A 27,501-nucleotide genomic window follows, 5' to 3' on the forward strand; every position below is an offset into this window, starting at 1 on the left:
CCCTCAATATACAAGTACCACTATAACCAAAAGGCGGACATGCTGGGAGAATGTCCATCTCTAGATAGGCTCCCTGAAATGCAATCCCCACATGTGCTGTGAAAGACAACCTAGATAATCACGTTTTCATTTCACTTTATGAAATCTATTAAGTGTGTGTGTGTGTGAAAATGTTCACCTTCTTCCTCCAATTATTCGGTTGACAGTCGTGTTTATATGATTACATAGCGTAGGATCGGTCTGTAGGCTATCCCATATCCACTGTAAATTCAGAAAGATCATTGTTCTGAGGCGCATCCAACTGCAATGATAATGATGAGAACGAGCCCTTGTCTTCATGTATACGCAAACATCCGGTCGTCACTAGTTACCACAGCCACAAAGTCATAAACCCTGCCCATTTATACAATGGATCGGATTTTAAATTTAACCTTTACGACAATGATAACCTTATGCATAAACTTAAACTCAAACCAAGACCCAATAAGCAATAAAGAAAAAAGTGCTATAGACAATTCTGACTTTGTGGCTGTAGTAACTAGTGGAAACCCCAAACATCCGGCTTCCAATGTCATATGACTAGCCTCCGCCGAAGTAAATTTTAATAGCCTCACAGCTAGCAGCACACCGCCAATACTGTAACGTAGCAGGTAACTAGTGAGGTTCGTGTATTTAACCATGGCAACATTGGTGGGAAACAGGACAATGGACATCAACGGCCCTGCTGCGGCAAGGACACACACACAGGCTGTGACCAGAAACTACATCTCACAACCAAGGCTGAGTACGTACCTAGCCAGAAGCTTAAACGCTGAATCTCCATAGCTTGGTAGCTAACCTCGTTTGTTTGCGCGAAAACAAATGCTTACAGTGTCTGTGAAATATCCAATATAAAAAACATTTTGCATTAACATTGAACTTGACCGACTGTCACTGCAGGTGACTTAAGTAAAATTCGAAAAGGAGTTAAATGACTAGCTAGCAAGCTAACATTAGCTAATGTGCCCAATGGTTAGCATTAGTTAACCTGTCTAGTACGCGGAGCTGTTTTGCAAAACAGTCTAAATAATATTTGCTTGTATGTTCTGTACAATATTGTAATCAGTTTAATAATAGCGTTATACATATATGCATGCAAATATGTACTATATTGGACTTGGTAAATCAAGCGTTAAGCGAACATTAGCTAGCTAGTTTCCAAGCAAGTTAAACTAACGTTAGCATTGCCAAGTCAGCTGACTGTTCCTGACTGAATAACCGTGCAACGGTAGGGAAATATATCGTGTAACGCAATCAACGCCTTTAGTTACTTTTTAAAAATATACTGCAGCCTTCGATTTTGCTGCATTTCATGGAAATTGTAACTATGTAGGTAGCTAGCTAATTGTATTGGGTTGTGGAAATTGTTTCTAGGAAGACATGAATAGTGACAGATGGGTTGATTTTCCCACTCATGTGACGTAATCACGTGAGCGGCTGCAGGAACAGCGGAGAGGGTGGTGTCATGCATTCATTTTCATCGATGAATTCCCTCTTGTAATGCCATCCTAGCTATAATTTACATACATATGTTTAAACGTTTGACAATGACTTTGTCTATGACACTGAAAAGAGTAAAACTAATAGCCAGTTGATGCCCCATTCTAAAATATCAATTTAAGGGTAATTCCTAGTGTGCAGTGCCTTTTATGCCCCCTTTATTTAGTGTAAAATGTGGATTCTAAAAGGATTTAAATAAAAGGTCAGGTGGCCTTTACCTTAACACAAAAATATGGATCTTGAAAGGGAATTTTATGCATTTTTAATATTATTTTTTCATTGGATGTAAGAGTTTTTGCCATGTCCCAGGATGTTGTTCATCAACTTCTACAAGAAATATAAGGCATAAAATAATACAATATTTAAAATATCTCATCAAAACCTTTTTTTCATGAATATTGTATTTTTTATTGTATTTAACACGTTCTGTGTCCCTGATATCACTTTCCACCCTGTTAGTTTGTATTAATTATCCTTTTAAGAAAACCGCCCATTCCAACAATGACATCACATTGAGGAAGTGTCATTGTTTTGTTGGGAAAACAATGGTGCATGCTAAATAAATATGAACACTCGGTTTTATCTATTTTTCCATGTTTCATGATTTTAGTCTGTTTCACTCCTACATTTCCACCCGCTTAGGCTAAATTATAGAGAAAATTAATCAAATTCTAAAATGCATTTAATATAGAAGTTACAATCCTCAAGTATTTACCATTATACTATCTTAATCTCAATCACCCACAGAGCAATGGCTAATTTAGGCTCCAAATGTCCACCTTGTTAGGTTCCACCGTGTTACAATTATTCAATGACTGTATGAGATTATGCAGCTAACAGGGATTTAAGTGTCTGAGTGACCCAATATGTTTTTCTGAAAGTCAAACGTGTCCCTTTTTCTGATAGAATACCAAAAAATAAAAATATATAATTTTTCCCTCCAAAAGTTAAGGTCCAAAAGGCACCGGATTGTTGGACTGAACCAAAAGGTTGAAATTGGCTCCCAAGATGTAGCCTAGCCATCTGCAATTTGGATAAATTGGCTAACGTTAGCATTATCAAAGTACTCTTTAATGAATAATAACAAATTATTACCAGCTTTATCAATTAAACTGGAGCTTGTAATGCCTTTTGCTTGTCAGAACAAAATACCTGTCTGCATAGAGTTTAGTGTTGTTGCTAAATTTCTAATTAACGTCCTTGGCTAATAGTCTCTTTTTGCAGCTCAGATTCATACATTTAAAGTAAAAACTATGTATAAACACTTATGAAATGGGTGTTTTGATGTGTTCTTCAGCAGTGGCCAAAATAATTAATACAGGATTATATGAAAGAGAACATATAGAGAAATCATATCCCCATGTTAATATTTCAAGGAACAGTTAATGGAGTCACCATCCATCTGTGATATGCCTCCATCTCAGAGGCCTTTTAACAGTGGTGTATTGGGAAGAGGGTGCCTTTCAGCCATCTATTCTTCACCAGGGTGTGAAAATAGGCCTGGCCAACATCCAGCTGTGGTGTTGAATCTGCTGTCTCTGATTCCGGCTAAAGGCAGTACAGACACGACCTTAGAACCATAGAGGCTAAATTCAGCCTCTATCTGCTCTTGGTGACGTGTGGAAGGACATTGGATGTAGGCATATAGGCTTATATTGTATGTTTCGAGTTTGAACATAAAATGGTAGCCCATAGGCCTGCCTGTCAACATAACAAATGAGTATGCCTAAGTACATCTCTGTAAAGGACAAGACACACCATAATGAGCAAAACAAGTGACCTAAGCGACTTTGAGTGTGGTATGATATTCGGTGCCAGGCGCGCCGGATCCAGTATCTTAGAAGCGGCCACCCTCCTGGGCTTTTCACACACGACAGTGTCTAGAATTTACGGGAATGGTGCGACGAACAAAAAACATCCATTCAGCGGCAGTCCTGTGAGTGAAAACAGCTCGTTGATAAGAGGTCGAAGGAGAACGGCAAGAATCTTGCCAGCAAACAGGCGGGCCACAAACAGACAAATAACGGCGTAGTACAACAGTGGTGTGCAGAACGGCATCTCGGAACGCACAACTCGTCGTTCCTTGCCATAGATGGGCTGTTGCAGCAGACAACCACACCAGGTTCCATCAGCTAAAAACAAGAAGAAGCGGCTCCAGTGGGCACGCAATCACCAACACTGGACAATTTGAGGAGTGGAAAAACATTGCCTGGAACATGAAAGCGAGTTCAGTTTACTTGAGTGGCCTGCACAGTCCAAAGACCTCAACCCAATAGAGCATCTTTGGGATGAGATGGAACAGGTTGTTCACAGCATGAATGTACCGTCATCCAATCTGCAGCAACTGCATGATGCCATCGTGTCAGCATGAAACCAACATCCTTGTGGAACGTTTGCGAGACTTTGTAGAATGTCACAATGAATTCGGGCTTTTCTGGAGGCAAAGGGGGTCCGACTCGGTACTAGATGGGTGTACCTAAATAAACTGGCCAGTGAGTGTACATGTAGGTTAGTTTATGATGGGAAGCGGGGATTGTTAATGATACATTTTAAGTGGCACTTTCAGGGTGGGAAATTAACACCTTGTGCCATTATTGTGATGTTGCTATTCATTGTAAATGTTTGTAGGCCTATGTAGCCAAATTGTATCTATGATCGTATGCTATCCATTTATGTGTTTTATGTTCTATTTATATCTGTAAATTAACCAATGATATCAAGCCACACCCGGCCATGATTACAGACACCTGTGTGTGTGTCCTTTGACACTATATAAACTAGTGACCCGTGGTGTTTGTCATTATACCCTGATGAAGACAGCTTGTCTGTCGAAACGTTGGTTATAAATTATTGCATCTGAGCTCCTAGAGTGTGCGGCTCTCCTTTTCTTTTTCAAGGGAAATTAACACCTGCCAAATGCAGGTAGATTTTGGCATTGGCAGGTAAGAATGTCCTTTTCACCAGCCACGTTGGCGGGTGGTCAAACAGCATTCGGGAACAGTAAAAAAAAAAAAAAAAAAAAAAGGTTTTTATCCAAAGCCCAAATGTAGAAGTTGGTCGAATTGACCTGAAAGGTCTACTAACTGTCCTTGTGCTTCTTGGCTAGTTACATAGTTTTGTTCACATGCTAGATTGTTTTTCAATATTAGTTTGAGTTTGCGGCAACATAGATTCTAATCTCTGAAAGACACGGAGTGCCGTTACCACGGTAATGGCCCGCCCCTTAAAGGGGCAGCTGAACATTTCTCACCTAATGACTCAAATATTTTTGTGGGTACATTGTGCTTGATTGAGCATGGAACACTCCAAAAACCTTTTATTCATGAACTTTTAGTAATTTCTTATCATTTAAAACACTCAAATAATGTAATTGTGCTCATAAATGCACCGTTAAGCTTAAATTAATAGGCTGGGCTTTTATTTGCTTAAATCACTGAACAAAAGGCGCTTATTATAGACGGGCTTCTATTTGAGCCAGGCCTCTATTTCCTTAATCCACACAGCTTTTGCTCATTTTTTATAGTTAATTGTTTAATTCCTGCATTCACTATCAGCATTTTAATAAATGTCTTCATTTCCTGCACTGTGTTATCATTTACACACTGTCATGTTTCTTTTTGTCTTAGTATGCCTCTATTTAAAAAAAAAAAAAAAACGTTTTGCCCGTTAACTAGAAGTTCTCAGCTGTTAGCGGCCAATTTTTTTGAGTCATTACTGAATTATTTAATAAACCGTGTAAACATTCATGGTAACCTCGTAAGCAATTCATTTAGACCCAACGTTTATTTAAAATGGGCGTTTATTTGCTGAAATGTGTGCCGTTGCCTGGCTATTAAAAGGGACAGGCGACTATTTAAGACTCAGCGTTACATTTTATGGTATTTGTGTGCTCCTTGTAAAAAATGTCTGCATTAGAGCTGTGAACTAATAATAATAAATAAGCCGTATCACAGCATTTTGTGGCAGGGCAGACACTTGATTCTTGATGTTCAGTTGTAGAACATAAAAATGTATGTACTCACTAACTGTAAGTCGCTCTGGATAAGAGCGTCTGCTAAAGGACTAAAATGTAGAACTGTTTATCTGTTTTTGCTATTGTCTAAATTATATCTTTTAACATATTAGTTAAAAGATTTGGGTCACAAAAATGAAATAGTTGATATTTCTGCTCTAAATCAACGAAGAACTTGTATTGAAGATCTATTTAAATATAATTTGTTTATTGTACAGACATGTTTTCAGGACATATTTTAAGGTCTTACTACGTACACAATGTTCCTGCTTTAGACAATAGCTGGAAATACATTTTCAATATGAGATTTTGACTAAACGTCTTTAGCCTAAAGACTAAAAAGATTCCATATATAGGGCCGACACTATTTAGGTTACATTTAATAAGCTCTGATTGATAATTAAAAAAAATATATTTACCTTTGCATAGGAAATACAGGTGACTAACTAAATAAAGGAAACACCAACATACGTGTCTTAATAGCCAGAACAGCTTCAGTGCACCTTGGCATAGATTCTGCAAGTGTCTGGAACTCTATTGGAGGGATGCGACACCATTCTTCCACCTCGACTAACCGATGCCCCCGCACATTGACTTTGTACCGGTACCCCCTGTTTATAGCCTCCCTACTGTTATTTTATTTTACTGCTGCTCTTTAATTATTTGCTATTTTTATTTTTTACTTAACCAACAATGCAGTTTAAGAAGAAAAAAAGTGTTAAGGGCTTGTAAGTAAGCATTTCACTGTAAGGTCTACACCTGTTGTATTCGGCGCATGTGGCTAATAACATTTGATTTGATGAGAAATTCCATCATTTGGTGTTTTGTTGATGGTGGTGGAAAACGCTCTCGCAGGCGCCGCTCCAGAATCTCCCATAAGTGTTCATTTGAGTTGAGATCTGGTGACTGACACACACACACACTTTAAACCCCCTATGCTCCTTTGAGATCCCTCTTTCAGTATCTGAGATCTCTTCTTGTAGCCAAAATAATGGGCAACTGGGCATTTTTATACATTATCTTTTAAAGCATGATGGGATGTTAATTGCTTAATTAACTCAGGAACCACACCTGTGTGGAAGAACCTGCTTTCAAAATACTTTGTATCCCTGATTTTACTTGTGTTTTCTTTATTTTGGCAGTTACCTGTAGATGGTACCTCATATTTCCTCTTTGGCCGTATCTCACTGATGTTCTTCACTGTCCCTCATTAATTTACACCTCAAACATGTCCTATCATAGAGCTAGCCAGGTGGTATTTTTCCTTGAGTATCAGAGGAAAGCATGGACTAAAAGCCTGTTAGCAAACTGGAAGGAAATTACTTAATGGAGCGGCCATCTGAAAGCTAAGGCGAAGATGCTGCTTTGCGTTATAACCCTATTTCCCCCCCACCCCCATCCTACTTTTCAAATGTCCCCTCTAATGTAGGCATGCCAGATTGCACCATTTTTCATTCTCATCAAATATCATACTGAACAGCCGGCATTCAGTGCATGCTTATAGTCCGGGCAGCAATTTGAACAAATAATAATATTTTAGAAAACAATTTAGCCTTCTCTATGTTATTCTAGTGGTGCATGAGCTGGCACATTATTTTCATAAGAAGGCGTCCTGTTTTTGTTCTTTTTATAATTTGTTGAAACCGGTATGAAAATAGTGACAAACACCCTTTTCATTAATAATTTTAAAATGTTCAATGCATACTATCATAGTAATTAGTTGGCGTACTTGCAGTACCATACATGCCATAGGCCCAGCTTTATTGGGAGAGGTTGGTGGATAGCCTATAAACCTGTACTTTCAGAGACTTTGTTCAAAGAAACCATTTCCCTGGGGTAGCTATATGAGTGCAACCTAGGGTATAAGATCACGATGCACCAATGCTTTGCATTACATCAGTGAATCAACAGGCGTCTGAGCAAGGCAATGAAAATATTCTCTGAAATGGAGGAGAAATAAACAGGTGTACAGCAAGTCTTTTACATTTTTATTGTATAAAGGTCCTTTGTCTCATGTCAATTTCAACAATGGTCATTAACCCAGTGGATGGCTTCCCATTGTTTTAGTTGGACACAGTCAGTGTTATAAAGACATTGTGCAAGGCAGACTATTTATTTTTAAATAAGTAATTAAGGTAATGATGTAGTAGGCTAATGATAAACAAATGCCTCAGATGTCACATTGAAAATAATTTCTACGTACAAAACCTGTCCTAAACAATAATGTTCATTTTATGTCTCTGCAAGTGGTTAAGCAACTGGCTTGTCAGATAAATAAATACTTTCTGTGGGCGTTTGTCTTAACATGAAAGAAAATGAACATGCCGCATTCTTTTTGCATTTGTATGAGGAGAAATCAATCCAAGTGAGTTGAGACATTTCCTCAGCTTGGTGTTTTTTCACATTTCTTCACATGCCTTCCTTAGACTGTAGTGAGCCTTATGGAGAAGTGAGAGGCCAGTTTATTTTCCATGTCAAGAAATCCCCTCTGTTGCTCCATTGATCACTTCCTCCAAGATCAGAATAGTGATTTACTCTTTTCAGTTACTGTATGTTGTAAGTGGCTACCCTTTTAAATTACCCAGTGAATTACTAGAATTTGTTAGAATTTAAAGTATTATAATTTACTTTGCAAATATTCAGTGCATTTCATGACTGGAATTGAATTCAACCTTCCTTTGCTCCTGCCGACAATGAGGGACCCAAACTGAGCCATTTCTAGACAGGTTAGGCTACGAAGAGAATGACAATGCTCCTCGCCCCCAGCAAATGGCTCTAAACTGTTGCTGTGGCATCGTTCTTGTTTCGATCTGTTATAACTGCACCACTTTGCCACCTTTGCAGATAGGCTCTGGGGTTAACCAGCGGTCTCTCTGTATAGGTGTCCCCCATCAGTATGCTCCCCACCAGCAAACTACCCCACAGATTAGTGTTCCCACCCTGCCAGCCAATTCTCCCCTGGTCCGAGCCTGATTTACATGCTTCCCAATCAATGCAGTCAGGTGGGGAGTCCTCTTTCCATAGTGGGGCCATCTACCTGCAAGGTTAAAAGCATGCCCATTTGATGGGGTTGTCATCACTAAGAGGAGCATTGTTAAAAGAGATGAGTGTTAGAAACAGTGGTGGGTAGGAGGTACTGGCAAATTGGGCAGTATCCCAATTTTTTGTCAATGCCCCTGTAAATAACTATTATATTTATTAATGTAACCTATTCATACTATTTGACACCTGTCTTAATCATTTGCATACTTACCTTTTTATGATCCATACAAGGGACATTATAATTGTGACACTTTTTATATTTTGAGTTTCTGCCATTTCAATAAATGATTTACAAAGTCTGTAACATACTAATTCCTGTATGCAGGCTTTTGTAGCCTTAACAGAGTTGTCAGGAAGCAGGCTGATTAGGCTATTCAATTCCAAATTCATCCAAAATAATCCTGCTCAGCTGTCCTTGTGCCATAGAATATACTTTTATATATTGATTTCCGTTTGTGATCTCTCTTACACTGGTTTTAGAAGCAATTGAGATTTTATCTGAAGGTTGCTTTAATTCAGTTTGGCAAGGTCCGTCTTGACTCCACCCAATAGTATTTCAATGTATTACTTTTTTTGTGCTGTGGTAGAAATAGGCTTATTTTCTCCCACCAGCCTGAAGGTTTGAATTGTTAAACAATTAGGCCAACATCTTGTCGAAATGGCACCGCAAAAACAGTTAAATGGGGATAGTTAAGGTATTTTGACATGGTATGTTAATGCTTGTCTACAGTAGTTGGCCTAATCTTTGGAATTGCCATTTTAACACCGCCATCATGATCCTTGTATGACTTAATCACCCCTACTATCCAGAGTACTGCTGGTTTTCTGTTCTACCTGATAACTAATTGTATCCACCTGGTGTCCCAGGTTTAAAGTAGCTGTTTCCAGATTTCTCAGAAATATGATCTATAATTAATTACAAATGTTTTCCTTCTGAATGTTTATTTTTTATCAAGTATGTTAAAAAGCAGATTTTCTGTGTTTTGAATGGTGTGGGCGTACCCAACAACAAAATGGTGTGGGCATATAGCTGTCAATAAAAATATTAATGACAAGTAACAGCTGATTTGCTAGCTCAGCCAATGAGACAACTTGGTCAAAAACATGACTTCATCCTCTGAGGAAATGGCAAGCATTATTGAAACGGTCTGTTTTAAATAACAGTTTGAGGTGGGTTTTTAAAGTAATTATTTTATGCTTTGGTCACAAATGCAAGTATAGGATGAGTCAACAACATTATTTGGGTATGAGTTAACAGATTGAGCTTTTAAAAGTGAGATTTTCACTGGACAGTTACTTAAGCAATAAGGCATGAGAACTCGGACTATCGGGTGATAACTCCCAACTAAGGGCTGTTCTTAGGCCCGAGGCGGGAGTTATCACACGATAATTCCCGGGTTCGAGGGCCTTATGGCTTTTATAAAATGGTTGCCAACATGTAGAAAAATAATAATAATAATAATTAATTACATGTTTTCATTAATGTTATTTTAATGGGTAAGTTAGTTTTATTTCATCCTTTCACCAGATGATATAGTCCAGGCAAAAGCCAGTTAGTTCTGAAGTTGCTAACCAAACAGGCTGGTCGTTAATTCTGTTCTCATGTTTTGACCCAGTCATTCATTCTATTTGTTCCAAGTTGCTATGCTAAAGAAATCATTGGCATGTAACTAGCTAGCAGAGGTTCAATGATGACTAAAGACAACTTCAATAAATAATGATTTAATAAATAATGTTTAAATGGTCAACAACCAGCTGATTGTCGATTCAATAATATAGTTCTGGAGGATAGCTAGGCTAATGTTACTTCTCCTTTCCCAATCAACTAAACCTAACACACTCACATCAAGCAGCTGAAATAACTGTAATTTCTGCTAGCGTCAGACTAATTTTGTGCTTCAGTTGCACTTCTCCTCCACTCTGAGAATTCACAAATGGGCATTCTATCAGCAGACAGCGCTGACTGATGTTTAGCTACTTTTCTCTGGTACTTTTTTCTGTGTAGCCAGCCTACTTTTCTCTGTTAATATGCAAGATTAACTATAAGCAAAACATTAGGAAATGTAGCTGGCTACATTCTTTCTATGATAAACATTAGAAATATGATGGCCATACAATTTCAACTTCAATGATGTGACATCAGAGTTGGGACGTCCCAAGAAACCTGTTTTAGACTTTTATTTTTGGTGGAGTGGGTTTGTTGGCTAAGTTGAATGTTTTAGTATGAGGAGGTTCCCTGGTTTCAGGCTTGGGCCAATTAGCATTCCCATCTCCTGGCGGCCTGTGAGAAGCCCCCTGTGCATGCTTGTGGTTGGGTAGAATGTGTGATTGTGAGCTGCACATCACTGTTACCACTGCTTTGTACCATTTATTCAGCATTCAAATGATGATGCACCCCATCTCCATCCCAGCACCCCCCCAGATCCTCCTCTTTCAGCTGGGAAATTGAATTGTGTTGGAATGCTCTGTGTCTCTTTTCTCTGGTACTTGAATGGGCCCTTTAGTATTTCACACCAAGGTGTTCTTCAGGGTGCGAGGTCAGGCTACCAAAACAGCTTCTAGTGGCGGATTAGGACCAATTAACATCTTTGTACACAAAGGGCTCTGGCAGCTGAACAGGCCGGAGGGTGACCCACACTGCCGTTGCATGCCAAGCCAGGGGACCGCTGCACTTGAGCTCAAGTAGCAAAAGACGGGTGGAGAAAGTTTTTCAAACCTAATGGGAAATGTTGCTACTTCACACCATATGAATGTATAGCCCATTGATGAATCGTTATCTTGTGTAATGAGTGGCATACTATATTTTTTTAGCAGTGTGCAACTGTCCCAGAGGACGCCTTTGAATTGTTATTCATTATTATATGTTCTGGTGGGCCTAGTCTAAACCATAATTGCAACAATGCGTTTTGTTGGAAGGACTTTTTTTGGGTGTTTTAGGAGAGGACCATCCACCAGATGCTGCAAGCATAATTTATTTTCTTACAATAAATGCTTAGATGAAGTGTCTGAAAATAGGCCCATCTTAAAATTGAGCTTACGTTCCCATTTGTTTTCATATATTTTCATTAGCACTTTGTGGACTTTTATACAGCTGCAATTTTCTTGCATCATAATTATAACCCTTCAGAAAATAGCCATATGAATCTCCTTTTTAGACATATGGACAATTTTGTAAGGTAAGTGTAGCTATTAACTCCATAATAGGTCCAACCAATGTACATTCTGCAATTTGTCTGAGGGGGAAAAGGGGCGAACAAAAAGGGGGTATCCAAGATTTGTTGGAGGCGAAAGCATAATCCTGTCAATCATGAGGCTAATCTTTTATTTAGTGCAGCCAAGACTGAGCTTGTTGGCCAATAGGAGTGACACATTTTTGCTGGCCTGCACTACACTCATTGTTGGGATATTTGTGGTGCTTCTGCATATTTCTGCATTCATATTACTGTATTTTTAGTTTTGGGAACAATTTTGAGTGGAAACTCAATGGCTTTAGGCAATGAAAGAAGTCATCAGAGAGGAGGTTGAATTTAGCCAGATTTTAGATACGAGGTAAATGACAAGTTTTAAATATAAGGTTTTTAGTCTGCGGATATGCCATCAGTGACCCCTAGCCTAAATAAGTAAATTATAATTAAAGATGGGCATATATTGTTTATCGACAGGGTAGAATGCCTCGCCTGGTTCACCAACTCGCCTGGTTCACCAACTACTTCTCAGAGTTCAATGTGTCAAATCGGAGGGCCTGTTGTCTGGACCTATGGCAGTCTCTATGGGGGTGCCACAGGGTTCAATTCTTGGGCCGACTCTTTTCTCCGTGTATATCAATGATGTCGCTCTTGCTGCTGGTGACTCTCAGATCCACCTCTACGCAGACGACACCATTTTGTATACATCTGGCCCTTCATTGGACACTGTGTTAACAAACCTCCAAACGAGCTTCAATGCCATACAACACTCCTTCAGTAGCCTCCAACTGCTCTTAAACACTAGTAAAACTAAATGCATGCTCTTCAATCGAACGCTGCTGGCACCCGCCCACCCGACTAGAATCACTACTCTCGACGGGTCTGACCTAGAGTATGTGGACAACTACAAATACCTAGGTGTCTGGTTAGACTGTAAACTCTCCTTCCAGACTCACATTAAGAATCTCCAATCCAAAGTTAAATCTAGAATCGGCTTCCTATTTCGCAACAAAGCCTCCTTCACTCATGCTGCCAAACATGCCCTCGTAAAACTGACTATCCTACCGATCCTTGACTTTCGCGATGTCATTTACAAAATAGCCTCCAACACTCTACTCAGCAAAATGGATGTAGTCTATCACAGTGCCATCCGTTTTGTCTCCAAAGCCCCATATACTACCCACCACTGTGACCTGTACGCTCTTGTTGGCTGGTCCTCACTACATATTCGTCGCCAAACCCACTGGCTCCAGGCCATCTATAAATCACTGCTAGGCAAATCCCCGCCTTATCTTAGCTCATTGGTCACCATAGCAACACCCACCCGTAGTATGCGCTCCAGCAGGTATATCTCACTGGTCATCTCCAAAGCCAACACCTCCTTTGGCCGCCATTCCTTCCAGTTCTCTGCTGCCAATGACTGGAACAAATTGCAAAAATCTCTGAAGCTGGAGACACTTATCTCCCTCACTAACTTTAAGCATCAGTTGTCAGAGCACCTTACCGATCACTGCACCTGTACACAGCCCATCTGAAATTAGCCCACCCAACTACCTCATCCCTATATTGTTATTTATTTTGCTCTTTTGCACCCCAGTATCTCTATTTGCACATCATCTCTTGCACATCTAGCATTCCAGTGTTAATTCTAATTGTAATTATTTTGCACTATAGCCTATTTATTGCCTTACCTCCATAACTTGCTACATTTGCACACACTGTATATATATTTTCTGTTGTATTTTTTTGACTGTTTTTTTACCCCATATGTAACTCTGTTGTTTTTATCGCACTGCTTTGCTTTATCTTGGCCAGGTCGCAGTTGTAAATGAGAACTTGTTCTCAACTGGCTTACCTGGTTAAATAAAGGTGAAATAAAAATAAATAAAGAATGGAATCTCAAATGCTAGGCCATATTATGATGCGCCATAGTTAATTTAGGCTACTATCTCCAGTCAAGATATCATCTAGGCTAGCCTAAATCATGATTATCACCACCGCATGCTTATATTTAATTCATATAGGCCTACTTACAGATTTGAGTAGTGACACGTTCTGAATTAAAGTTATGAAATAGAGCTAACCAGGATTCATAGCTAATTAGGGTTCATTTCAATAAGTGTTGAGACTGAGGAGATCATGGGCTCGCACTGAGGCTTAGCACAGTGTTAATTAATGCTAGACGACTCATTAGCCTACATTCAAGGCCTGTGCCATAGGGTAGAGGGAGGCAAAACGGAATCTGTGACTTTGTAATTGCCTTTTCATGGATAGGCTCTGTCTCTATCTATCCGGTTCAGATGAGGTGCTGCGGAATTGCATTGTGGATTTTTGAATCTTAAATAGTCTATTTTCGGCTCTACAAATGTCTTTACTCCCAGTGCAGGGAGTTGATAGTCATAGCAGTCCAAGCAGAGGCAGTTTATTTGGAGAAGGAAGGGCAACTAGCACCCCTCTGTTGTGGTGGTCCTTTTATCACACTTGAGCACTCCATCTGTCTCTCACACTGTCTCGCTCTCTTTCTCTCCCCCCCTCTCTTACGCTGGGTAATAGGGTTTGAAATGCAGGTGAGTGTGTGGGAAATGGCTATAGCGCATTGACGGGTTATTTGTTGGCCGCTGCCTAATTAGTGGCATAGTGGATGCACCCCGCCAGGCTTTAGTGCTCAGTGTTAGAACCAGTCTGCTCTAATTTCCTTGCGGCTTTGATATTGGCCAAGAGATTGACGGTCCACACAAAAAAAGAAACAAGGGCATGATGGAAGACCTGGTGGAAACAAAGCCCCAACCCCCCCCCCCCCCCATACGGCCCTGCTCCTCACCTCCCCATGCTACAGATGTGCGAGGAGAAGCAGGCGGAGGCCCACGTTTTTTGCAGACACTGACAAATTGGCTCCAATGTCAGCAGAGCTAATGTTTTCCCAAAGAAAGTAAGAGGACAAAGTTTGGACCACACCCATGCTCTTCTGTTTGTCTCTACTTGGGCCTTTAATGACAGCCTCCAGGCCCGCCTCCACCTATTCATCCACCTGCATATTTCCCATGACAGTGACAGCTTGGGCTCCTCAATACCCAGTGCGGTGAGTTTGGCTAGTTAACCCTATCAGTCCCGAGACCCCAGCAAAAATCAGCTTTTCATTTATCTGCATGTCCAGAACACAAACCAATTTTGACAGTTGCATTCATGAGTTGTATTGACAAATGTCAAAAATAATAATAAGTCAGCTAAATCAAAAGCCTTAATTAAATGTATATGAATGCTGTAAGTACAAAAATTATTTACTCAGTGAGAAATCGATAACCAACTAGTCAGTGACAACTGTTTGGAGTTTGTGACAGTAACTATGTGAGTTTATTACAGTATTATAGACACTATGCCCTAGGATTTCCTATTGTCTTCTATGTAGAAGAGCCTCTTGCCTTGTAACCAGTCTTGTGTAGCTTGTGAGTATCATGTGCGTGATCGTGAGGCTTTTTATAGATAGGTTTTAATAGTTTGTAGCTCAAACCATTCGGACTCTACAGACATTTTAGTAAGAAGGCCGGGATCCGCCCTTGTCTCACAAACATCACTCAGCCCCCGTTAATCACATCGACTAATGGTTGGTATCTACGGAAGCAGAAGAACGCGCAATGTTTAAAAGTGGTTAGAAGTCCAAAACGCGCAGGCATTACGGTGGAACTCATTGGGTTAAAAGTCCTAGTTCAGATGAAAAGATCCACCAAAACATTTTATTTTTTTCTTGGGCATTTCTTAAAACATGTATGATCGCCTTGTTTGATGGTTTTGATGGGGTGAGCCGGTATCTGTGCATTTGTGTTTTGGAAGCAGGAAATGGCCCCATGAAGCCATGCTGTAGTAGAAAGTCTGTTTGGGAGGGCTTTGAGCACTGTGGTGGTGTAGAGCTACTGGCCCTTAGGGGAGGGATGTGGCCCCTAATACGGTCAGTGTTCTAATATGTGTATTTAACAAAGGGGTTTAGAGTCCCGGACCCAAGTGAACACAAAAGACGTCTGAGTCCTTGAACCACCTAAAACTGACGTTTTGGAGATGGGTGAAAGTCATTTTAAAGAATGAGAAATTAGGCCAATTGCTTATTGCGCAGACAAAATATATGGTTGGGGCCAAAAAAAAAAAAAAAACTAGCCAAAGTGGAGACACTGGGGTGAATGTGAGTACAGGGAATTAATAAATGGATTGTGCTAAGGTGGACCTAAGTTATAATTCTGAAATTCACTGTAAATACAATAACAATCACCTCTACATGTCTGTCCTGTTGTTTAAGAAATTGTAGACTTTGACCTAGGTAAATACAATATTACCCCATATGTTCAAAGTGTGTCATGTATTTTCCTTGACATTTGCCTGGCCTTGACATTTGGCCATGAAATGCATGAAAGCCATTTAAACCCCTTTTACGAAAGGTCACTTTCTAATTACTAACGTAGGTATCCTTAAACACTAGTCTACTTATTACCATATGATTGTTGGCTTTCATTCAAAAAAGCCATGCACCTTTCTTAACCTCTATCACTATTGCTTTTAACATTTTGTTTCCAAGGTGTCGCATCTCTTGTCTAACATTAAGCCCTCTCTTGGGACTGGTGGACATGTTTTTCATGTTTTTTTTCCTCCTATACTGAAGGTCATGGTCTTGATCTACTTGCAAGCAAAACAATTTTGCATTTATAGCTAGGTTTCCGTCCAATTGGAGACAGATTTTCATGCAAATATTTAAAATCTACGTGAAGGAAATATGCGCATTTTCCCACCAGTGTTTCCATCAAACGGACTTGTTGCGGTTAAAAATCATTGTGTGATAACAGTGCACACAAAATGTACTTTTTCGCTTCAATGCATTTCCATCCCGTTTTCAACTCTACCTGATAGTTTTGTCACAAACTGTTGTGTTAAATAGCAAATGTGCCTACTCAGGTCTTGGCATGTGTGCTCTAGCCAACAGCTGGCAGATGCTGTGCGGGTAGGCTGTGCTGGTAGGCCAGTCTACATGAGATTATTATGAGCGAGAATATTTTTATAACTCAAACGGCAGTCAAGCATCGATCATGTCACCAGAATAAGACCTTGATATTTACAGTGCCTTCGGAAAGTATTCAGACCCCTTAACTTTTTCCACATTTTGTTACATTACAGCCTTATTCTAAAATTGTTTAAATTGTTTTTTCCCCCCATCAATCTACACACAATACCCCATAATGACAAAGCAAAAAAAGTTTTAATAAATTTTTCTAATTTATTACAAATAAAAACTATCACATTTACATAAATATTCAGACCCTTTACTCAGTACTTTGTTGAAGCACCTTTTGGCAGTGATTACAGCCTCAAGTCTTTTTGGGTATGATGCTACAAGCTTGGCACACCTGTATTTGGGGAGTTTCTCCCATTCTTCTCTGCAGATCCTCTGAAGCTCTGTCAGGTTGGATGGGGAGCGTTGCTGCACAGCTATTTTCCGGTCTCTCCAGAGATGTTAGATCGGGTTCAAGTCCGGGCTCTGGCTGGGCCATTCAAGGACATTCAGAGACTTGTCCCGAAGCCACTCCTGCGTTGTCCTGGCTGTGTGCTTAGGCTTGTTGTCCTGTTGGAAGGTGAACCTTCGCCCGAGTCTGAGGTCCTGGGCGCTCTGGAGCAGGTTTTCATCAAGGATCTCTCTGTACTTTTCTCCGTTCAACTTTCCCTCGATCCTGACTAGTCTCCCAGTCCCTGCCGCTGAAAAACATCCCCACAGCATGATGCTGCCACCACCATGCTTCACTGTAGGGATGGTGCCAGGCTTCCTCCAGACGTGACGCTTTGCATTCAGGGCAAAGAGTTCAATCTTGGTTTCATCAGACCAGAGAATCTTGTTTCTCATGGTCTGAGAGTCCTTTAGGTGCCTTTTGGTCAACTCCAAGCGGGCTGTCATGTGCCTTTTTACTGAGGAGTGGCTTCCGTCTGGCCACTCTACCATAAAGGCCTGACTGGTGGAGTGCTGCAGAGATTGTTGTCCCATATCCACAGAAGAACTCTAGAGCTCTGTCAGAGTGACCATTGGGTTCTTGGTCACCTCCATGACCAAGGCCCTTCTCCCCCGATTGCTCAGTTTGGCCAGGCAGCCAGCTCTAGGAAGAGTCTTGGTGGTTCCAAACTTCTTCCATTTAAGAATGATGTAGGCTACTGTGTTCTTGGGGACCTTCAAGGCTGCAGACATGTTTTGGTACCCTTCCCCAGATCTGTGCCTCGACACAATTCTGTCTTGGAGCTCTACAGACAATTCCTTCGTTCTAATTGTATGGTTTTTTCTCTGACATGCACTGTCAACTGTGGGACCTTATATAGACAGGTGCGTGCCTTTCCAAATCATGTCCAATCAATTGAATTTACCACAGGTGGACTCCAATCAAGTTGTAAAAACATCTCAAGGATGATAAACGGATGCACCTGAGCTCAATTTCGAGTCTCATAGCAAAGGGTCTGAATAGTTATGTAAATAAGGTATTCCTGATTTTTTTAAAATTGTATTTATAAATGTGTAAACATTTATGAAAACCTGTTTTCACTTTGTCATGTGGTGTTGTGTGTAGATTGCGGGATTTTTATTGAATCCATTTTAGAATAAGGCTGTAACGTAACAACATGTGGAAAAAGGTAAGGGGTCCGAATCCTTTCCGAAGACACTGTATTTTAAAGGTGCATCAAGCTCATTACCGTGCACTTTCACCAACCTGTGAAGTTCATCATAATTGATTTAAACTGTAGCCTAATAAACTGCATGGTTTCGTGGTGGGTGGATCACACACACCATATCACTTCGATATGATGGTTATTATGTCAATATTTGCGCATAAAGGCATTTCAACTGCCATTTCTCACATAATTAGTTTTACAGACACAAAAAGATCCGACTATGTCAAACAAACAATTGATCTGTCGGCAATTAAAGTTGTACCGAAACTTCCTGTTTCCATCACAGCTGTCGTGATATTTTTATATTTTTTATACGGTACGACTTGACTCTCATAAAAACTGTGGATGGAAATGTGGTTAGTGATGCAAAACAAATTGACTGTTATTCTCTATTTCAGCTTATTCTACTGTGTCTGGAGTGAATGGCCCCCTGGTAATTCTGGATAATGTGAAGGTGACTGAAGATTTAACATTACTTCTCTATTAATCTCTCGTGGACAGACGCACGTAACATAACTGGTATCGTAACGTCTGTCAACAGACTGTTGGATGTGACGGATAACGAGGAACTTTTTTTTGGTATGCAGATTGTTTGTTTGTCACTGATCATTTGGACAAATCATGGTATCTCAATGCTCACATCATTCGAATTTCGGAATCATGGTATCTCTTAACGTCGCCCCCAGAACTTAATCGAGCATCTGATGCAATTACGCACGAATTTAGTTCTGTATTTCCGAGTTTACTTCTCTATAATCATTTGTGTTCTGGCTTGCTTATTGATATTCTTATTCTCTGCAGGGTTAGCCTTATTCTAGGCCATGTATGTTTCCTGTTTTGAAAGACCGAAAGAAACATGTTTGTTAAATTATGTTTTTCCACCTTTTTATGTGGCAGTTTCCCAGGTATGCTGAGATTGTGCATCTGACTTTACCTGATGGCACCAGGAGGAGTGGCCAGGTGCTGGAGGTGATTGGCACCAAGGCTGTCGTACAGGTGAGCCCCCCCCCCCACACACACATACACACACACACCACAAACGACTCAAAGATACTGTTTAATTTAATGTCATTTTCAGGTGTTTGAGGGGACATCTGGTATTGATGCCAAGAAGACGGCCTGTGAGTTCACTGGTGACATCCTGCGCACACCTGTGTCTGAGGACATGCTGGGTAAGATGAGCCCTCCACAACAAGCTGAGTGGCATCCCGTGGGCGCTAGGCAGGAGGAAGCATGAAATCTACCGCTGATTAAGACTTAATTAGGCTGCTCTACGTCTGTTTTCATCAATCTGTATAACTGTTTCCTCCTCCCCCTTTCTCACACAAAGAAGAACATACCCTGTAAGCTTTACTCTCTTAGTGTGCTTAATACAATTGTTCTGCTCCATTTTTACCTCGCCTCTGTTAATTCCTCAATTTGTGTCCTGCATTGAGTCTTCCCGCTCGTGACTTAGGGGAACAAAACATTTAAGAAAATCTGAGGCTTTTAGGACCTTTTGTAAATGTCACACAACAAGGTCAGGTGTATTTGAATAGTAGAGAGTGAACCATCTGTTGCTAGAGTATTCTGAGTAATGGGCCCAAAATGAATGAAAATGTTAAATACAGTATCTCCACTATTGGCTGAAACCTGAAATAACTGTTCATATTTATTAAGGAATCAGAGGCAGATATACTTATGTTGATAGCAATCCATGTACTATGAAATTAAACCAATCGAGAATGTCTTTCACTTTTATTTCAGGACGTGTTTTCAATGGCTCAGGCAAGCCCATTGACCGTGGCCCCACTGTGCTGGCTGAGGACTACCTGGACATCATGGGTAGGACGGAGCTATAATTCAGTTCATTCACGATGAAGACAACTTGTCTGTCGAAATGTTGCTTATTAGGTTATTAAATGATTGCATCTGAGCTCCTAGAGTGTGCAGCTCTCCTTTTCTTTTTCAAGCATTCACCAAGTTAAAAATATTCCTAGATAACATTGTCTGTGTTGAAATGAAATTGACCCCAACCCTGACATGATAAAAAAAATAGAACCATGGTACCTTGACTATATTCATAATATACTGAGCTCACAACGGATAAGCGTCCGTCCCTACTCTGCTAGTGGACCTAGATGTGAAGCTGTACTTTAGCTTGTATAGTGTGATTTCAGTCTTTAGTTGTATCTCACTGCCACAAGGCCAATATTGACTGTTGATCCCACCCCCGAGTCCCTTTCACATGTAGCATGCCATCGTGTAGGCATGGCATCCCAATTAATAGATGACTTGAAGAGGGTCATGAGTCTTCCATCTTAAGGGAAACAATGTGTTTGACCCTGATTTCTGGTCTGACCTTTCGTTCCATCTCTGCACCATGTATTGCTGTGAAACCTTATGGATTTTGTACATCTCCCACACGTGTACTTTCTAAAACCTAGTTTACCTGTGTGCAACTGCGCATAGTGTAAATAGCTGAATTAAAACTATTAGAAGGCCAACTCTACCATTTTTAAACCCCTTATATTACATCGACCTGTCCAATACCTGGGTTGGAAGTGGCTTACCTTCTGGTCTGTGTTTCTGTACCTCTGCTGTGACCTCTTCCCTGTCCCAGGCCAGCCCATCAACCCTCAGTGCCGTATCTACCCTGAGGAGATGATCCAGACTGGTATTTCTGCCATCGATGGGATGAACAGCATTGCTCGAGGACAGAAGATCCCCATCTTCTCCGCCGCCGGCCTGCCCCACAACGAGGTACGATGGAGACGCTAGCTCTGGCAAGGCTAGGCCACACAAACACATAAGCTATATGTGCCTTAGGCTGCATTTTGCCATATTATAGCCTCAGTCAATAGCATTGGAGAGGAGTTTCTAACACTAACAACAGAACAATGTGATCTGTAACATTAGGCAGTTCATTCTGTTAGACGCCTCAGAAATTTGCATTATCGCAGCCAGGGGATTCTAATTTAGTGTAATCTGTTTTGGTTTGTAGTAATCTATTCTTCTGTGCTTTATTTTTTTCTGTCAAACACCCCTTGTGGAGTGTTGTGCTCGCACTTAAGTGTGCAAGTGAATGCGTGTATGTGTGCGTGTGCACGTGTTTATTACCAGCAACTTTAAATTATTAGTGCTAATGGGCTGAGGAGATTTTGTTTTGTCCCTGTGGTGCAGAAACAGCGAAGTGGGTCAGGAGGACATCTCAGAAATCCACTGACATTTTACTGCCTGTGGAGGGCATTTTCTTATTTCACACAGAGCCTCACCCTCTCTCTCCATCTCCACACACAGGACTACAGAATGCCAAACACATCTACTCATTTTACTGACTACTTGGAGTCAATTGAGAGCATAGGTCTTGTGTCCTGTGCGGCTCAGTTGGTAGAGCACGGTGCTCGCAATGCCAAGAGGTGTATGTTTGATTCCTGCTGAGGCCACCCATACATAAAAATGTATGCACTGCTAAATGACGTATATAGCAGTGTTCGCACAATCGTGCGCCTGTCACATTTGATAGTCTGTGTATCAGACACACTGTTAACTAGACACGTGTTCTCATTTCATTTTAGGCTCATATTAACAGCCTATTTAGTCAATGGTATTATTTTTTATTTAACCTTTATTTAACCAGCTAAGACCCATTGAGGTTAAAAACCTATTTTGCGAAGGCGACCTGGCAAGAAGGCAAAACAGGGAAATAGCAACGTGTACATAAAATATTACAGAAAAATACAAAATGAACACAAAAGACAGTGTCACAAGTTACAGATACAATTGAAGATTAGAAACAACTGCAGCTATCACAAACAGTGTTGTCAATCAGAGTCTTAAAAACAGGCAAGGACACTAACACATTTAACCTACTAAAGAAAAACCTGAAGGTGGCATAATACCATATTCTAAAGCACTACTTAAAATCTTTTGAATATGTCAAAAATGATTTAGTTTTAAGTTAATGTTATTGTGCCATGAAAGTTGCTAACCTGCCTCTAAGTATGAGTCAGATCCATGCCTCTGTGTTGTTGTTAGTTATTGGCACATGGCAGCTGTCTGGACTTCCCATCTCAGTTTAAAAATAGAATTGACCAACCAATCCCCCTCCCCCCCTGAGTTCTTCTGGTGCCTTGAAGTATTTCATTAGGATTTGGACAAATGAGAGTTGCAACGATTTGCTTGTACCAGACAGTCATTTTAAAATCTGATTAATTGGAATAGTTATCTTATTGTTGTGAAGTGCCACAGTTGGCCTACTTTGAGTGAACTCAAGTGAATAGGACATTTAGCAACTCGAAGGACAGTGGAAGTTGATAAATGCTTATTTATTGTTCAAATTAAAACCAGTGCATTTTGGCCTTTAGCCTTCATCAGGGTTTTACCTTTGACTGAACCTGAAAAGAGAGGAATGAAAAAGATCCGTTGGTCATTGCCAGCTTGACTTTTGTTCATCTAACTCAATTTTGTGAGTTATGGCACGACATAGGGGCAATGTGCTGGGCAGTGTCAAGGAAGTCAGAATCATTCTCCATTCCAACATATTCTTATTACAAGCCTCGTTCTGTGTCAGTTTGATCATTCTCTACTAACCTCTCCACTGAATCTCAGGGACAAGATAAGAAATATCAGTGCTAAAGGACTAACCTAAAAAGTCCAGACCGACAAACTATTGCACATTGACTTTGGAAAAGAGATTTTAAGAGTTTCAATAGTTCATATATACAGTCTAAACAAGTTTGAGAGTGTGCCGCATAGTTTCATGAGTTCATATTGTCATATCAGACAGTCTGAAGGGAGGCTATTTTCTAAATCCTTGGAGAGAGAGCTGAGGCCCCCTGGTTGAACTGGTAAACGAATTAAACCAATAAGACAATGGCGAGAGGGGATTAGGCGATTGTGTGAATGGCACTTATTAATATAGGATCGTAGCCCAGCCATGAGGCTGTTAACGCTTGAGGTGGCTGTCCTCTCACCAGCCATCACAGTTTGCAAACAGCCTCATTATGACCTTCAGGCCAGACAATAGAGGCCCAACACTTGAGTTTTTTTTGTGTTCACAGAAAGCCGTGTTGTTGGTCAGGGCAGACTGCCAAATTGAAACATGCGCGATCAGATTCTGGCAGAGAGGGAGCCTCAATCAAATGCATAGAATCCCACTGAAGCAACAGGATGACAACGATTTTGGGCAGTGTATATAAAAGAGAAAATCCGGTCCCTTTATTAGCAACTGTTTTGAATGTGAATAAAATGAAGATCCTGCAATCTGGAAGTGCATGATCAAAAGAGGGTGGTTGGATGGAGCGCCCACTGTAGAATCCCACTGTACTAAAAACGGTGAACAGGGTACGCCTTGTCTGACTAATGATGCTGGTCGACTTCTCGCGTCACTGGAATGGTATAAAGCGCTTCTCGTTTCATTAAACAGATGTCATGGGGTCATTTTTGCCGCAGTTCTCTATGGGCCAGGTGTCTCAGCTCGGGGTGCACTGAGAGGTCAGCCCGGATCAACAGGCGGCAACCATTACATTAAGCGATAAGCGTGAAATTCCTCCCCTCTAGATTCCTAATCACGGAGTTGTTCTTCAACTATGCACACCCAAATACCCCACACGCACACACATGAACACACGCAACGCTCCAATAACTAGCTAGCTGGACGGGGCACTCGCTGATGTCCAAACATTTTTAATAGACTGGCTGTTATATCAACGTGAATGTTTCAAGACCTCATCATTTTTAATCCTGTGTATGTTTTGGTTCTCAGATTGCTGCCCAGATTTGTCGTCAGGCCGGCCTGGTGAAGAAATCCAAGGATGTGATGGACTACAGCGACGATAACTTTGCCATTGTCTTTGCCGCCATGGGGGTGAGCTGAGCGGCACTAGATAGACAAAAATGTTTCTCTCTTTATCTGATCTGTTTTTTCCTCTAGTGTTAGGCTAATCCCTCCTCTTAACCCCACCGTGACACACTCCTCCTCGCCTATTCTCACTCTCATTCACCAGGTGACTTAGCGTTTAAGTCCCCTGTTACGTCTGCTCCTCTGAGCAAATTCTGGCCACGACGACAGGTTATTATTCAGCCGTCTTGAACACATTCAGCCTGCCAGTATCAAATTCTCTCCAGTTCAGCTGCTCTGCTCTTGACTATTTAACACCGTTTGGGGAATCTTCTGTGACCTGTGGCAGAGATGTTAGTGACCCCCACCTCTGGCCTTCATTATCCTCTCCCTGCTGATGGCAAATTGACACACCATTGAGGGCTTTGTAACATAAGTACTAACTCTCTAAAAGGGTAGTGGAAATGCAATGCATACTGGCAGACGGGTATGAAAAGGGATTAGGACATTTTTAAAGCGTATGCACCAGTTTGGAAACTGGTAATATACACTGAACAAAAATATAAATGCAACATGTAAAGTGTTGGTTTCATGAGCTGAAATAAAAGATCCCAGAACTTTTCCATATGCACAAAAATATATCTATATGCTTATTTCTCTCAACTTTTGTTGTTTACATTCCTGTTAGTGAGCATTTCTCCTTTGCCAAGATAATCCATCCACCTGACAGGTGTGGCATATCAAGAAGCTGATTAAACAGCATGATCATTACACAGGTGCACCTTGTGCTTGGGACAATACAAGGCCTCTCTAAAATGTGCAGTTTTGTCACACAAGACAATGCCACAAATGTCAAGTTGAGGGAGCGTGCAATTGGCATGCTGACTGCAGGAATGTCCACCAGAGCTGTTGCCAGAGAATTGAATGTTAATTTCTCTACCACAAGCCGCCTGCAACGTCATTTTAGAGAATTTGGCAGTACGTCCAACCGGCCTCCCAACCGCACACCACGTGTATGGCTTCATGTGGGTGAGCTGATTTTCAACGTTGTGAGCAGAGTGCCCCATGGTAGCGGTGGGGTTATGGTATGGGCAGGCATAAACTACGGAAAACAATTTTTTTATTGATGGTAATTCGAATGCACAGCGATACCGTGATGAGATCCTCAGGCCCATTGTTGTGCCATTCATCCGTCGCCATCACATTTCAACATGATAATGCACAGCCCCATGTCACAAGGATCTGTTCATAATTCCTGGAAGCTGAAAATGTCCCAGTTCTTCCATGGCCTGCGTACTCACCAGACGTGTCACCCATTGAGCATGTTTGGAATGCTCTGGATCAACGTGTATGACAGCATGTTCCAGTTCCCGCCAATATCCAGCAACTTGGCACAGCCATTGAAGAGTGGGACAACATTCCACAGGCCACAATCAACAGCCTGATCAACTCTATGTGAAGGAGATGTCGTGCTGCATAAGGCAAGTGGTGGTCACACCAGATACTGACTGGTTTTCTGATCCACACCCCTACCTTTAAAAATAAAGTTATCTCTGATAAACAGATGCATATCTGTATTCCCAGTCATGTGAAATCCATAGATTAGGGCCTAATTTATTTATTTCAATTGACTGATTTCCTTTATATGAACTGTAACTCTGTAAAATCGTAGAAATTGTTGCATTTTACATTTTTGTTCAGTATATTTGACACGTCAAATAATGAGTAGTCTAGGACCTGAATAGCCTTCCATAGTTTTGCGTTTCCCCTCTTTGAGCAACATTGCCATTGAGAATGACCGTAGCAACTGCGTTTTGTATGGAAGGCCGTTCAGGGCATAGTCATCTCGTTATTTTATTTGTCAAACAACACTATTTAAAACGAGTCCATTTCCTAAAGGCCTAGTTTGTCTGGACTTCATCTCTTGAATCAGATAGAAGGAACAACTAATATGGTCGTTCCACAAAGTGCCTTTTGCATCCCTTTGGTAATGTAAGTAGAAATTGTGCACATACAGTATATTAGATATTAGTGTAAAAGCAGGGAAGCTGATTCTATTCTTTTTGGCCATTTTCTGCTGTTTTGTGGTGAAACTACAGTTGTGGTCAAAAGTCTTGAATGACACAAGTATTAGTCTTCACAAAGTTCGCTGCTTCAGTGTTATGAGATATTTTTGTCAGATGTTACTATGGTATACTGAAGTATAATTACAAGCATTCCATAAGTGGCAAAGGCTTTTATTGACAATTACATTAGTTTATGCAAAGAGTCAATATTTTTCAAGACCTCTGCAATCCACCCTGGCATGCTGTCTACTAAATTCTCGGCCACATCCTGACTGATGGCAGCCCATTCTTGCATATTCAATGCTTGGAGTTTGTCAGAATATGTGGGTTTTTGTTTGTCCACCCGCCTCTTGAGGATCGACCACAAGTTCTCAATGGGAGCAAGGTCTGAGGAGTTTCCTGGCCATGGACCCAAAATGTTAATGTTTTGTTCCCCGAGCCACTTAGTTATCACTTTTGCCTTATGACAAGTTGCTCCATCATGCTGGAAAAGGCATTGTTCGTCACCAAACTGTTCTTGGATGGTTGGGAGAAGTTGTTCTTGGAGGATGTGTCGGTACCATTCTTTCTTCATGTCTGTGTTCTTAGGCAAACATGTGAGTGAGCCCACTCCCTTGGCTGAGAAGCAACCCCACACATGAATGGTCTCAGGATGCTTTACTGTTGGCATGACACAGGACTGATGGTAGCGCTCACCTTGTCTTCTCCAGACAACGTGTTTTCCGGATGCCCCAAACAATCGGAAAGGGGATTCATCAGAGAAAATGACTTTACCCCAGTCCTCAGCAGTCCAATCCCTGTACCTTTTGCAGAATATCAGTCTGTCCCTGATGTTTTTCCTGGAGAGAAGTGGCTTCTTTGCTGCCCTTCTTGACACCAGGCCATCCTCCAAAAGTCTTCGCCTCACTGTGCGTGCAGATGCACTCACACCTGCCTGCTGCCATTCCTGAGCAAGCTCTGCACTGGTGGTGCCCCGATCCCGCAGCTGAATCAACTTTAGGAGACGGTCCTGGCGCTTGCTAGACTTTCTTGGGCGCCCTGACGCCTTCTTCACAACAATTGAACCTCTCGCCTTGAAGTTGTTGATGATCCGATAAATGGTTGATTTAGGTGCAATCTTACTAGCAGCAATATCCTTGCCTGTGAAGC

The 27,501-nt window shown here is 41.0% G+C and overlaps 1 protein-coding gene across 1 annotated transcript in view; it reads left to right on the forward strand.

Moving 5' to 3' along the window:
- The first annotated feature begins 567 nt into the window (after positions 1–567).
- LOC311110706 (V-type proton ATPase subunit B, brain isoform-like) overlaps positions 568–27,501 on the forward strand; it is a 43,082-nt gene continuing 16,148 nt past the window's right edge. The window contains exons 1-7 of the mRNA XM_084153263.1: positions 568–784; positions 18,864–18,919; positions 19,363–19,461; positions 19,544–19,637; positions 20,212–20,289; positions 21,068–21,207; positions 24,212–24,313. Of these exons, the coding sequence (XP_084009389.1) occupies positions 679–784; positions 18,864–18,919; positions 19,363–19,461; positions 19,544–19,637; positions 20,212–20,289; positions 21,068–21,207; positions 24,212–24,313 (675 nt within the window). The 5' untranslated portion in view covers positions 568–678. The remainder of the gene's footprint in view (positions 785–18,863; positions 18,920–19,362; positions 19,462–19,543; positions 19,638–20,211; positions 20,290–21,067; positions 21,208–24,211; positions 24,314–27,501) is intronic.

Source organism: Coregonus lavaretus (assembly GCF_964263955.1).
Source record: "Coregonus lavaretus genome assembly, chromosome: 36".
Lineage (NCBI taxonomy): Eukaryota > Metazoa > Chordata > Actinopteri > Salmoniformes > Salmonidae > Coregonus > Coregonus lavaretus.